Below are 14,153 nucleotides of genomic sequence, written 5' to 3' on the forward strand. Positions count from 1 at the left end.
AACTGACGGTGGGTTGGTGAGGCAACAATTGGACACAGCTGGCACAGGAATAAATGACCATAAAAGGAAAAGAAAAGAAGATAAATAAGAGGAAGAAACACTGAAACCAGCAAGCAGGATGGTTGGGTTCAGAATAATTGATGGAGGTCATAAAGATCATGAGTCAGGATGGAGGATATGACATTAGGTAGTGGTGCACATCCTGCTTTAAATCTTGGAGAATATAATGAGAGAGAACAACCTCTGGAAGGCGGTCCCATACACGGGAGAAATGAGGGAAAAAAAAGAGTTCACATCTGTAATCAGCCTGGATTTTAGAAGTTTAACCAGGAGGGGGTGATTGGAAGAATGTATGCATCCTGTAGTTGCTGGGAGGATTAGAGGACTGAGAGAGCAGAGGAAGCAATACAGTATCAGAGAAGAGTTGGTAGAAAACAGAGAGACCACCAAACTGCCTGTAATGTGAAAGCAAGAGGCCTTGTTCTTCGGTCTAAGACATGGGATAACTTTTTTTTTTCGGGTGGCCATAAAGTCTGGAAACATAGGCGAATATACATTATAAATTGTTTATTGACATTACGTTATAATACATGATATGTTCAATGTGTTGTCCCTTAAGAGAAATACACAGTTCAATGTGCTGTGCTAAATTGTAATGAACGCGGTGCATAAATGCAGCATTTCCATCAATCCCTGCGCATGCATCTGTGATCCTTCCCTCAGATGATTTGTGGCTCTGATTTTCACTGAATAAACCTGCGCCATCAGCATACCCCAGAAGAAGTAATCAAGGGGGTTCAGATCTGGCGAGCATGCAGCCCACTCCACAGGGCCACGTCATCCAATCCAGTTCGGGAAATTATCATCCAACCATTCCCTCACGACTCTAGCGTGTCTGTTTCCAGACTTTATGGCCATCCTGTATAATATGCAGTGGCATTCACGTTTTGTTTTTAAATTTCTACTGCATACATGTACTTGTTCATTTAATTTTCAAGATCACACAAGGGCACTCTGTAGATTGGCTCAAAATGCAAGTTAATCTTTGTGAAGGAGAATCACAATACAGTGGATGAAAGTTCAACGTCATTGTGTTCCCAACTCAGCCCTTGCCCCCCAAATCCCCCTGCCATTGTATTCCCATTATGAAGAACAAATTTTTTTAATCCACCTTCATGTGGCCTTTTGGTATGATGACCTAACACGAGAAGGGTCAGCCACACCTCATCTCCTACAGTGGTAAACATATTCTCGTCAGCATATTGGTGTTGAAATCAATTGTTCATTTTTTGGTTTGCATTAATGTTTTAATAAATAAATATTGAATGAAAATGTAATGGACCAGAGGTTGGACCAAAGTTTTTCAAAGAGAGTAAGCTTAACCACCTCTTCTGAGTTTTGCTAAACCAGAATAATTGCTGAGTCTCAATAAACATAGCAAAATATTGTGACGTTCACGGGACTTGAACAGTCCCGCTAACGTAGAATGAGCCGAAACGATGGAGGCGGTTTATTTTTTATAACCCAAAGATGGCGGTTTTAATCGCTCTACCGCAAACGGGACGAGGAAGGTGGCACGAGTCGCTTTTCACCGAGTTGATAACGTTTATTTCTCTAACCAGAAATAACAAGACTCGGCAAGAAGAGGGATCCGGTGCGATTCGACGGGATGGTGGTGTGGGTTCGGGCGTGGGGAAAACACAAACAATTCCAATGGATATACCAATCTCAAACCCTCTAAGGCGCCAGGTACACACACACACACACACACACACACACACACACACACACACACACACACACACACACACACACACACACACACACACACACACACAAACACGTAGCTGGTCCTGGTGGTCAGGCTGGCCCGTGGTGTGGACGCAACAGTCCCTGGATTGGCGTCGGACGAGCTGGCGTTGCGCTCGTCAGGGGCAGGAGACACCGTGGTGCTGTCGACCTCCTGGTCCTGGCCCAAGTCTGCTCACAGCCGCCAGGGAACCAGTTCTGGCGCCAAGTTGCGAGCAGGAGAGGGAGGCAGGTCCGCCTGCTGTTCGACCCCGTACTCCGAGCCAGCAGAACCCCAGAGCCAACCAAGGTGAGGCACGAGGCACAGGAAGGCCTCGAGACACGATGAAAACCAGGATCGAATCAGCGCAACAACACAGCACGCTCCCAGCACAACAGCCTCCACCAGAACAGTTTTTCTGTCCCGATCTTCTTCCTCTTCCTTTTCGACCCCGAACAGAACCTTTTTATCCTCCCGTCCTCGTCACTTCCAATCGAGCCGTTTTATTGGCCCTGCGCCGTCGCCTTCTGCCAATCATGATCACGGGGCGGAGCCATCCGCAGCACTGTCCTGTGACGTCACGGCAAGCCTCCAGAGAATACTAAAAGGGGTTTACGCAGACACACTTACCCTATCCCGTATCCCTATCTAATTACGTGACAATTATCATTTCCGCCTTGAAGAAATGGACATTTACTAGACAACTTATCACCACTGAATTGCTACTTATTACATCGAGATCCTGGTACACTCGAACAGCATGGCATACCTAATTAAACATCCTAATTACCCTTTGAATGCATACTCCCCCTCAAACGTAACAATATGTAAAATCATGATAAATTGCTAAGATTTATAAACTTCACAGTTCATAAATTTATCAGTGATCAAAGAAGCATGGTCGTATGAGATTACAAATATAAGTTGCTCAAGGTTTTGAGATATTCACCATTATCTCGAGTAACAATAAGAAGGGGGAGCTTGGTATCGCTTGTTGTGAGGAGTTAGAACCGCATGGATAAGCGGAAGCAATACATAAACTGAACTGTGATTGAAAGTGCTTCCTGGTTTAATATGGCTGATTGTGTTGAATGCTAGAAACTGTTGTCGACATAATGGGCAGAATAGAGTCCAAATAATTAGTCCAGGGTGCGAAGTAAGAATGCGTGCCACGAGTTGAGTGTTCAGGGCTCGAATTCAACAAGGCAGATTGGTGCACCCACTATTCTGCACTTGCGAGAGCTGAGCAAAGATGCAAAATAGGTGATTATGCCATGTGATGCGATTTCCTGTGTCCTATGAAATGGTGGGACCATCACAATTGACAACAACCAGTAATAATGAATGGGAAAAGTTCAAAGATAGAACAAAATGTAACAAAACGGGTTGGTCTGTAATGTTCTCATGTGAAGATGTGGCTCATGATCTAAGGAACTCAATTTCAAATCCAATAAGCCATGCATTTGTCCATTGTCTGCAAAGGTCTGTGTAATTCATATAAAAGTATGTTGATATTAATTATACAATTGAAAATTTATCATAAAGTCCTAAAAGTACTGAAGTGGAATGTCGTTAATAAGTAGTATGCATAATTTTATCTTTCCTTGGCTTTGTTTGTGATCGATTCCCCCAGAAATATTTAGCTTGCTTATAAAACAAGGACTGAAACAAAAATTGTTAACAGATTAATGACACCAGTAAATGATGATCAAGGCACCATCACTCTTGAGTCGGTGACGTTATCGCATCTTACCCGCGAGGATCTCCAGTTCCACAATACTCAGCAATGTGAAGCTGTAGTTGAAAGGTGATGAATGCTTTCTCGTTTTCATAACGTGTCTCTGTTTGGTATGGTGTACTTCGGCACAGCAATAGATTGCCGAATCTGATGACCTTAGGTGCACCAGTGACAGCAGCATCTGATATCCTCCCTTCTGTGAGTCCAGAACGATGTGGTTGGTGTTCGGCAGGAAATGGTGGTGCTTTACTTCCAGCACGTGCTGGAGAAATGATAGTGACGTTTCAAAATAACAGAGCAAAAACACAGCTGACCTTTTTATTTTCTACACTGTCCAAGGACATTACTGAAGCAGATCAACATTTCATTTGCAATTCAAATTTGGAGTTCAAACCCAATTTTACTAGGCCAATGCTACATAGGCTTTATAAAGGTTCTCAGAACAACATATTCACAATAGGCCTCGGGAAACCTTTTCATTCTTCAAAATAGAGGTACGTATATATCATGAGAAAAGAAAGTCGTCCACTTTCATATTGAAAATTAAAAATAAATGTTCTTAGACTATTGTGACTTTCTCTTTGCAAAGAAAAACATTTTAAATGCTCCACAAAAAATTGTGGCATCATATGGGCTGTTTTAAAAATGCATAGCCATACTTGGGATCAAGTTAGGGAACAAGTGAAGCAAACTTATATGAAAATTGGGTGGATGGATGACAGAAAAAAAAGGATGTGGAATGATTATTGTTCATTGTGCTTGGTTGGACATTAAAAGATAAAAATTTCGCCTTGAAGTAAAAATACTCACATTAAAAAAGCACAACTTCCTGTATAATGAAACCTCTCTCCTTAGTCTCTTCTATTTTTACACATGACTCCACATTGTGTCACGCAGTATCCCATCCCACTGACAAGCATATGGCATCTGCATCACTCTGCTGATGTGGAAATGATTAGATGCTGGTCTGATAAATGGATCATGTCATTTAACGCTGGCAAATCTCACAGTCTCACTCTGTCGTTCTTGAAAGACCATCAAACGAATCCAGTCCTATCGATTTCCATCACCAGCCACTGGAAGAAGTTCAGTTTCATGAACGTATAGGCCTCTACATTAGCCATGATCTCTCATTAGCTGCTGACATAGCAAAGTTAGCCTCCAAACCCAGGTCGAGACGAGGCATTATCCATTGTTCCAAGTAATTATTTGAAACATTAGAACTACTCATATCCGACAAGGCTATTGTATGAAGCTCAATAGATGACTGCTCTCCCCTTCAGTCTGAGGCCCCAGCATCACGACTCCCTCTCCTGGATTCTATGGAATCTAAAGATTTCAACATTATTGGCATCTCACACGAGGAGGCAGAAGCAGAAAGCCCACTGCTCTCACATATTAGACAGGGCAGTTGCTCTGTATTTCTCCTTCCTCTCCCTCTGTCCTGCTCCCTTAGCCCGCTGACCTTTGTGGCAGCTCTTTCAGGATGCACGCATTCTTCCAGTACCTCCCTTTAAGTTAAAATTCCAAAATCCAGGCTCACTGCACACCTCAAATCTTATGTTCCTATTTTCTCCTGCTTGTGTAATTGCCTCTCTTAGTGGGGAAACTTAGCATAACAATTGTGCATTTTGTGAGGAAAGCACCAAATTTGGCACACTAGTAGCCTATTACGTTATGAACAGATTTGGATATTGGGCCATCTCAAAATTTTTGATGGCAGTGGAAAATGGCTGCCACAGCCATCAGCGGCTGAATTTGAGATGGCCCAATATCCAAATCTGTTCATCATATGATAGGCTACTAGTGTGCCAAATTTGGCGCTTTCCTCACAAAATGCACAATTGTTATGCTATATTTAGCTAAGTTGCCCCACTATTTGAGGATGTTCAATCCCACTCTTCCACATACGGCAGGTGGTGCACTATCCTCTCATGTCATCCCTCATCTTTTCCCTTTTGTACCCCCAAATAACCCTACCGAATCAAACAATTACTTTGTGTTTCACTTATTGTCTTTATTCCTCTCCTCTCCTCTTTTCTTGTTCGCTCTTCCATGAGTCTCGGTGTTTGATATTTTTGAAATGCTCAACTTAAATAAATGGCTCAGTGTAAACACTGAGAAAGATCAACCATATATATTTCGTTGTCGTCGTTGTTCTTACAACCCTCAGAAGTTGCTTGATTAAAAAAGTATAATGTTTTTTTTGGTGAGGACAATCTTTTATTTCATATCCATAATTTTGATCTGCATTGTTCCTTTCAATAACTAGAAGGGTGCTCGATAGAGCGCATACCTCGGCCACGTAATGCCTGATCCACGAGAACATATCGGGCCCAATACATTTATTAAATATCATGCAATATAATCGTTTTTGAACCCTATCTCTCAATGGTGAAGAATCACCTGAGAAATTCTCGAATTCTCTTTATGGAATCTCGACCTGATTCAGATCTTCACCAAAATCGAAACAATTAGTCCTTGTCGTACACCCAACCTGTCCACCAAGTTTCATCAGAATCCGTCCTCAACTTTTTGAGATATCATGCAATATCATTTTAGCCCCATCTCTCATTGGGTGAAGAATCAGTTAAAAACTAAATAATTTTTGTATCCAGATCTGGATTCAGATCTTCACCAATATTGAATCAGTCCTTCCAAGTGGCACTTACAACTTATCCATCAAGTTTAGTGTGAATCCATCCAATAACCTTTTGAGATATTGTGCTAGAAATCGTTTTTGGCCCAATCTCTCAATGGTCATGAACCACTTTAAAAGTTCTCACATCCGGATCTGGATTCAGATCTTCACCAAAATTTAGCTTTGATATCCTTGGCCAGTCACCTACACAGACAAAAAAAAATTCAACATGATTGCCTGAAAACAGGCCAAAAATCGTGTGACAGACAGACAGAAAGACAGACAAACGCTGCAGATCAACATACTTGGCAAAAAAAAAAATTCACCAAATAACATAGAGGGGTGAAAACATAACCTCCTTTACCTTTGGTGGCGCAAGCAAAATACGACAAAGTGACCCATTTTTGCTCACCCTCATGCTAACCCCAAAAGTATTTTTACTATCACATCAAAATCATATCGTCTCTATCATTATTTTTTTTCAACAAAAGGAAAACCATGTATGGAATGTCTGGCAGGATAGCCAAGAGGTATACAGACTGGTCTCTGAGCTGTCTATACAGGGTTTGAATCCTGGTCGAGAAATAAACTGTCATCCTGGTGTTTCGCAGTCATCCCATCTGCTCGTATTAGATCGTGGACATTAAAGATCCTACATTGTCCTTCGTCACGAGTAGGCGAGCTATTTACAGGCCAGGGAATCCCATCAATTGCACAACCACACCGCCTCAGCCAAATATGCTACACACAAACATGTGCTTCATACAAGGGAAGTAGAAGAAGAAAAGCGTAATGTGCTCAATTTACTTCGATCGGGTGAACTGTGCTCCACATGTTAACGAAAGAACATGATGCAATGATTTGACTCAAACTGCGTGTCATTGATGTTTAGTGTGCATTATGAATGACAACCATCATGATGATTTCCCAGCCAACATTCCAACTTTCAAATAAAAATACTTCAAAGCACTTGCACATCAAAAAGAATGAAGTTTATATGATGTAAGTCATAATGTGATACTATATTATGAGTTTTCAATGCATCAATCAATTAGATGTTTCTGAATAAATAAAGTGTTCACCGCCACTTGGAAGTACTTCCTTCACAATGACGAAAAATGTTGATCTTTGTTATAGAAAGGAATGATCATTCAAAGGGAGTCCCATGACTACCAATTGGAATTTAGAATCCTGGTTTGGAGTTAATTTTATTAAGCTCAATATAAATTATGCCTGGTGTTGGCTTGATGGTTCGGGTTGTGGACTTGGGATCTGAGGATTCCGAGTTCAAATCTCACTCAGCTGTTGAATTAATACCAGGTGGGGTTGACTCTGCCTGTTATCCTTCTAAGGTCGGCAAAATGAGTACCAGCTCTGGGAAATAGTCATTCGAATATCCTGTGTCTGAGTGGCAACCCTTCCAGGATTGTGCCTCCTAACCAAGGAAACTTCCTCAGCAGCCCCATGTTCCTCACAGCAAGAAAGGAATTGCTTTTTACTCTCACACCATGACCGTGCCTACAAAATGAATACATGGCCCCAATGTGCAGTGAATTGAATCATTGATGGCCAAAGTGTAAATGTTAGTAATGCAGTAGATTTAATGCTGATGAATTAAACTTACTCCATCCCTTCACTCCAGGATCACAAGTTCCCATGATGATTATCATGGAAATGTAAACTAGCCACAGAGTTTAGTGTATTAAATTAAATGCTTATCTCTAGTTTATCAGAAAAGTGTATTTCTCTTTCAGTATTTCCTGGGAACAAAAAATCTATTAAAAATTGAAGTGTTGCTTTCTTGCTTGATGATCACCATTCCCCACTTGACCTCAGAGAAAGGTGGCAAAAATTGGCTGATAAGAGCACAAATGTGGCAGAGACCAGACACATTTGCGAGAGGGTGTTTTAAAACCCCACTACTTCCGAGAAATTTTTTTTCTGTGATTGCTTTCGCTTCCATCAAAAATACATAGAATTCCTCTCATAACTGTGAAAGGTCCCAAGAATGGAAAGCCTGAAAGCAGCAATCTGAGAGCAGTGTGACTTATTTAAGTCAGGGGAAAGTGACTTTAGTGCCATCATGACAAATAATGTTCTAACCTTATGATGATAATCAATATAAGATACAACGTAGTCAGGTGTCAGGCATGTCTTGTTGTGTGAGATGAACCAGACGACTGGATCGAAGTGCGATTCCTTAGGGCGGAGACACTGCAGCTTCACATTCTGGTTTATTCTGCAGCGAATGGTCGATTGAGGTTTAGGAAGATAATGATGCTGGGGATCAGGATGAACATAGTTCATCAGCCCTGCAAAACACAATGTGCTGTAAGTTATGGCATGTACACATGGAAGGACAACCCTTCCCTCCATCACCCCCAACCCGCCCCCTCCCCTAAAATAGGCCATTCCATCATGAGAATTGGGCTGACAGGATAGCTCAGATCGACAGTAAACTCTCACTCTGGTACTTCACAAACAATCCTATGAATGTCTAATTGGTCACTGTACTGGCTTTGACACCAATACAAATTTTTATTACGGACCCAAGGCATCATTAGAGCATTTAAATTGCATCAGATATGGCAATAAATGTGAATTGTTGCTCCCAGCTTGCCAGTTCGATGACACAAGATGCCCTTTGTATTTTTGCCATCCCCATCCCTACCACGTTTAGAATCCTGTGCAGGCACAGGAAACTTGCTGGTGTGTAACAACAATGATTAAGCTTCCTTAAGGGATGATGTTAAACCGGCTGTCCCTTCCCCTAGGATTTTCTTGTGGATGATAAAAAGATGTCATAATATCCACACACAACATAGTCACGTGCCGACCGTGATCTGAACAGGTAATGAGGCAACAGTAATTCCCCCATTTTATTTTTTATTAATTGTATAGATGCTGGTGGTGCTGTTGGTTATTTTAGTCAATGTTGGCTTTATTATTTGCCAATGAAGAGCTGACTGTTATAGTTATCTCATCATGGGCCACATCGTGCCCTTGTTCAGGAGTTGAGGCTTGAGAACACAGATTATACGGACTATTTATGGATGGATGTTTGATGTTTTATGGACCCTTTATGGACTTTCTGGACTTGTTTTACAAAAAATAAAAATACCTTCAAAAATCTTCTCTGAAAAGGCTGAACCAGTCATCACTGCCAGCATTTATAGAGTGGCAGTTCCAATTATTTCTCTTATTAATTATGTAACACACCAGTACACAAACGCCACACAACGCATCAGACAAAACAAGTCCTGGCGAGGGTCTGAAATCTCTGATTGCTCTTGTTCTTGTTGACTCTTCGACTCCTTTCAGGACATGAGATCAAAGAAAACACAAGAGTACAAACATCTACAAGACGAGTGACGTCTGGACACAGATGACCAGATAGAAAACATTTTCATTCAAAACTCAGCATACAAAAATCCTCTTGTGGCAAATAAATTAACAAGTTATTAGAACCTGGATAATATGCTGCCAATAAACTTTGCAACATTAACAACTTGACCAACATTACCTATATTTAATAGCTCATTCATTTTATGCACTGAGGGATTTTCCCAACAAGGATGTCTCATACACTTATGAGTTTCATTGAATGCTGAACAGCCAAGAAGATAATGAAATTCGTCACCAATACCATTAGCCTTGCATAATGAATATAACAGTTGAAAAGTATATTTCAAATAGCAACCATGATAAACAGGAAGATTATGGTTGCCACAGTGAAATTTATACAAACTGTTATGTTTGTTGGGTAGATGGAGGAATTTCATAGGAAATGTAGGATTGTATAGAGTAGCTTGGTCCGTGGACATGTAGCAGACATCTCAATGTAAATTAAGTAGGAAAACTGTGAGCTTAAGTGTTACATGTCACCACACAGGGGGTGGTGTGGTGTTACATTCGGTAGGGTTTCAGGATAATTTATTGCATTATGTGATTGCCCCCTGTGACCTTTTCCTATAATTTTTCATTTCAAGAACAGTGATAAAAAGCGATCATGTCCTTAAAACAATAACAACCGAGCTGCACGTCCAAGCAGGTAAAAACCCCGCCTCCAGGGGTGACAACTAGCAAACTACGCCTCTGGAGTGGAAGATTTATGGGTGTGACGAGAGAGAAGAGGAGGGAATGAGGATCGCAGTCAGAGAGTCTCATGTTGGGCAACAAGAAGGCATGGAGTTAGGTTCGGAGCAGGACAGAAAGGAGAAAGGCAGGATCAGCAGTTGAAATAGAAGGGCATTACAGCTGGCTTTCCCTCGACACGGTGAAGAAGGCTGCACAATTCTTCTGTTCGTGGTGAGGCAAATTGGCTCGCATGGCGGAGCAAGACGCTGGCCATGGACGGTTGGCTGGATCGTGTGAGACCAGCCTCGAAGCCTCATGTTGTGCCATTGGGAAAAGAGACGGCGCCATTTTGTAGAGTAGTGGCGTCGGTGAGAGCGATCGACAAAAAAAAGTTGTATGGCAGTTTCTGAGCCTTGGTATTGAGTATTGCCACCCGAATTGCCTCCTGTACGTTTGCCCACCCAGAGAGCGGCTGCGCGCCATTTTGGTTGCATTTTCCCACGCAATGATGAAGCAGTTTGGTGTCTTCAAGTTACCGAAACTCATCCCTGGGCACACAGATAAGTGCTGGTATAAAGGAGGGTTTTTCCTTTGTTTCATCTGTCCCCTTGTCTGTATTTGAGTCTGTGTGGAGGCACCTCAAAATTAGATATTGTTCACCTCGCATTCCGTTTTGACTATTACCCTTTGAATTATTACCATTGCAAATTTTTGATTTATTTTCTTTGAACCCCTGTATTTATTTAAGTGCTTGTATTGTTTGATTATTCCTGGTGTTGGCTTAATGGTTAGCGTGGTGTACTTAGGATCCTAGGATCTTGAGTTCAAATCCCACTAAGCTGTTGAAATAATACCATGTGGGGTTGACTTTGCCTGTCATCCTTCTGAGTGCCAGCTTGCTGGTATCCTGTGTCGGAGTGGCGACCCATCCATGATTGTGCCCATTAGCCTAACCAAGGAGACTGCTTAGACAGCACCAACGCTCTGCACAAAGTATAGTCCCAATGGATGGATGGTTGTCTGATTGCCCTGGGTTCAAGTAAAACCCCTATGCTGTGCTTCCGTCTGCTCCGTCCTTACCACCCTTTCCTTCTCAAGCGTGCCATAATCTCCGAGAATCTTGGCTGTAAGCCTCCAAGGGAAATTGTTTGGCCATCCATCCAGGTAGGGGCAAGCCCTCTGGACATGACAATACATGTAAACTCTGAGAACTGGAGAGAGTTGTGGTAAATAAGGTTTGAAGTTAAACTTGTTCTTAAACAAACTAAAATTTAAGCACAGGGGGTTATGGTTGACTTTATCATGCCAAATCTGCACACTCACGGCAATAATTTTGCGTTTGATGTGAAACTTAAACTATGATTTGTCAATGTTAGAGAAATCATACCATATATTAGATTAACCACAGTGATCAACAATACTTTTCACAGTCGAAATCCATTTAGACTCAAATATTTGATTGCCATGAGGACACTTTGCTAATCTAAACATAACTTTGTTCTGCTTGCCACTTACATTCACAACCAATAATTTACCATTCTCCTTGTTAATAAAGTCTTGTGTAGGGTAACTTCCTGTTTCCCCAAGTACCACACAGTTAGCAGTCCTTTTATTGAGGTGTAATATTTGTTTAAGAAATTTATGAATAAAAATTTCAATACGGGTGATATTGTGCAACTCCAAGCCTCACTACCATATAACAAAAGTAATAAAATGGGCATCACAATTCGTTCGAAAAGCTCACAATGAACATCAAGAGGAAGATTCAATCTGCGTGCTTTCTGTAAAAAGGAAAACTGTGCTCTTTTTGCTTGGGATATTTGTTTTGAAATGGCCTTGTTAAAGGAACCATTGTAGTCAAAAGTACCTCCGAGGTGTGCATAATTCCTCACAACTTCAATTTTAATTGGAATTACCTAACATAACATTTGGAAAATTTCAGACTTCACCTCTTGAAAAATGTGATGACTTTTGTTTTGGATATGTTAAGTCAAATGCCAAAGCTCACATTAATCACTGACTGCATTTAGTGCACACTGGAGTTCCTTGGGAGATTCAGCCATCACAATTGTGTCATCAGCATAAAGCAACACATACAGTGTGAGAAAAACTTCGATATCACTGTCGCTCAGGAAGTTATTGATACGAGCGGAGTATCTGCCCGATGGGCAATCTTGTTCCAAGCATGCAACATGTTCTTCTGACACATACATTCATTGGGGCGCTGTATATGCAACTGACAGTTCTGTACATAGGCAAAACAATAAATAACACAGGTTACATGCATGAAGCAAAAACATACCTACTGCTTATAATTCAAAACACCTCACCTCAATGGAAACCATGGGGACAGTAATACTGTACTCTAAATGGTGCAGACTTGTAATATCCTCCCCCATCTGGAGCAGTGTTACACGACACATTTACATGGATAATTTGCTTCTCTCCCTCCCCAAGACCACAGGCAAAGATAAAAACACCCCTATACATTAATTGGGGTAATGCTGATCCTATGTTGCTAGTGTGGATGTAATCAGTCCACAACTGTTGGAGGAGTAGCACAAACACACAAACACCGTTCCCTGAATTATAGTAAGGATTGATATTATACGCAAGAAAATCTAAGCCTTTGTAATGACAAGTGACAAAGTACTCAAAGAAGTTCAAGTAAATGACAAAGAGAAGAGGGGATAAATTTTCACCCTGGCATACACCAACATTGGACGAAAAGAAGTTGGATAGAGAATTACCAATTTTAACACACAACTTCGCATTCAAGTTCAAGTCATAAACAACATTGATAACCTTTACCATTCAACCCTGTTGAAATCAGTTTGTGCCATAGAGAAGATCTATTGACCAAGTCAAAATGCTTTTTTGTAGTTAACGAAGGCACAATACAACCTCTTTTGGTGGGATAAATACAAATCAGCTATGGAATGCAAAGCAAATATATGGTCGAGCACACTAAACCCTTCTCTAAACCCAGCCTGCTGATAGCCCAAGATACCACATCCTTCTACGTAGGTTGATTGCTGAAGTAAACAGCTTGCCTAAACAGCTCAAAAGATTTACGCTACGGTATTTTTCGGGATCATCAATAGATCCTTTATTTTTATACAATGGTATTATTATACCAATGGACCAGTCACTGGAAACTATTCCCCAATTCAATGCCAAATTGAATAACCTACCGATGAGTTGGTTTACAGTAACTGGGCAATTTTTGAAAAAATTGTTAATAATGCTATCAATGCCATAAGACTTGTTATTGTTGAGTTTGGGTATTAAAGACGAAAGGTCTTCAGCAGAAAAGTCCCCATTAATCCATTCATTCACAGAGTGATCAATGGTCGTGGGATCAAAATTTTCATTGTTAGCATACCCACTATTGTTCGACTTCTGACTGATATTCTTTAAATGTTCAACAAAATTATCCAAATAAATCTTGCCAATATTCACTTTGTATGAGCGTGTTCTATTCAAAACTTTCCAATAAGACCAGATTTTTTTGCTTCCTTTCTCTCAAATTTTTATTCAGGTTTTTGTAAAAAGTTTTAGATTTAGCAGAGATAATTTTTTTGTTTTTATCTGAAAATCTGAAATTAAAAAATAGTTTTTAATTTCAGATTTAGCTGCGAATGTTTTTTCTTTTTTGAGTTTATTTTTTATTTTGAGTTTTTGAGACCTTTTTGGATGACAATCTTGGTCAAACCATGGCTTGTTACCACCAATATTTCATGTCCTACAGGGCTTGTATGGCTTACTAGTTAGGGTATTTGATGTAGATTTACCCAGCAGCTTTTAAGGATTCAGAAAAATATCACACAAGTGATTTGTAAGTTCATCAAGCCTACCTTGATCTTGTGAATCATACTGTATATTATCAAGCTTCTCTGATAAGTACA

At 40.7% G+C, this 14,153-nt stretch overlaps 1 protein-coding gene across 1 annotated transcript in view; it reads right to left on the reverse strand.

Annotated features, from left to right (window-relative positions):
• The window catches only part of LOC147017972 (uncharacterized), a 54,201-nt gene that overhangs the window by 11,898 nt on the left and 28,150 nt on the right, over positions 1-14,153 (reverse strand). The window contains exons 2-3 of the mRNA XM_085897107.1: positions 8,272-8,480; positions 3,543-3,789 (exon numbers count right to left, since the gene is read on the reverse strand). Coding sequence (XP_085753233.1) covers positions 3,543-3,789; positions 8,272-8,480 — 456 coding nt within the window. The remainder of the gene's footprint in view (positions 1-3,542; positions 3,790-8,271; positions 8,481-14,153) is intronic.

The sequence above is a fragment of the Eptatretus burgeri genome, chromosome 10 (genome assembly GCF_056783735.1).
Source record: "Eptatretus burgeri isolate ZD-2024b chromosome 10, Ebu_testis_v1, whole genome shotgun sequence".
In the NCBI taxonomy this organism is placed as follows: Eukaryota; Metazoa; Chordata; class Myxini; order Myxiniformes; family Myxinidae; genus Eptatretus; species Eptatretus burgeri.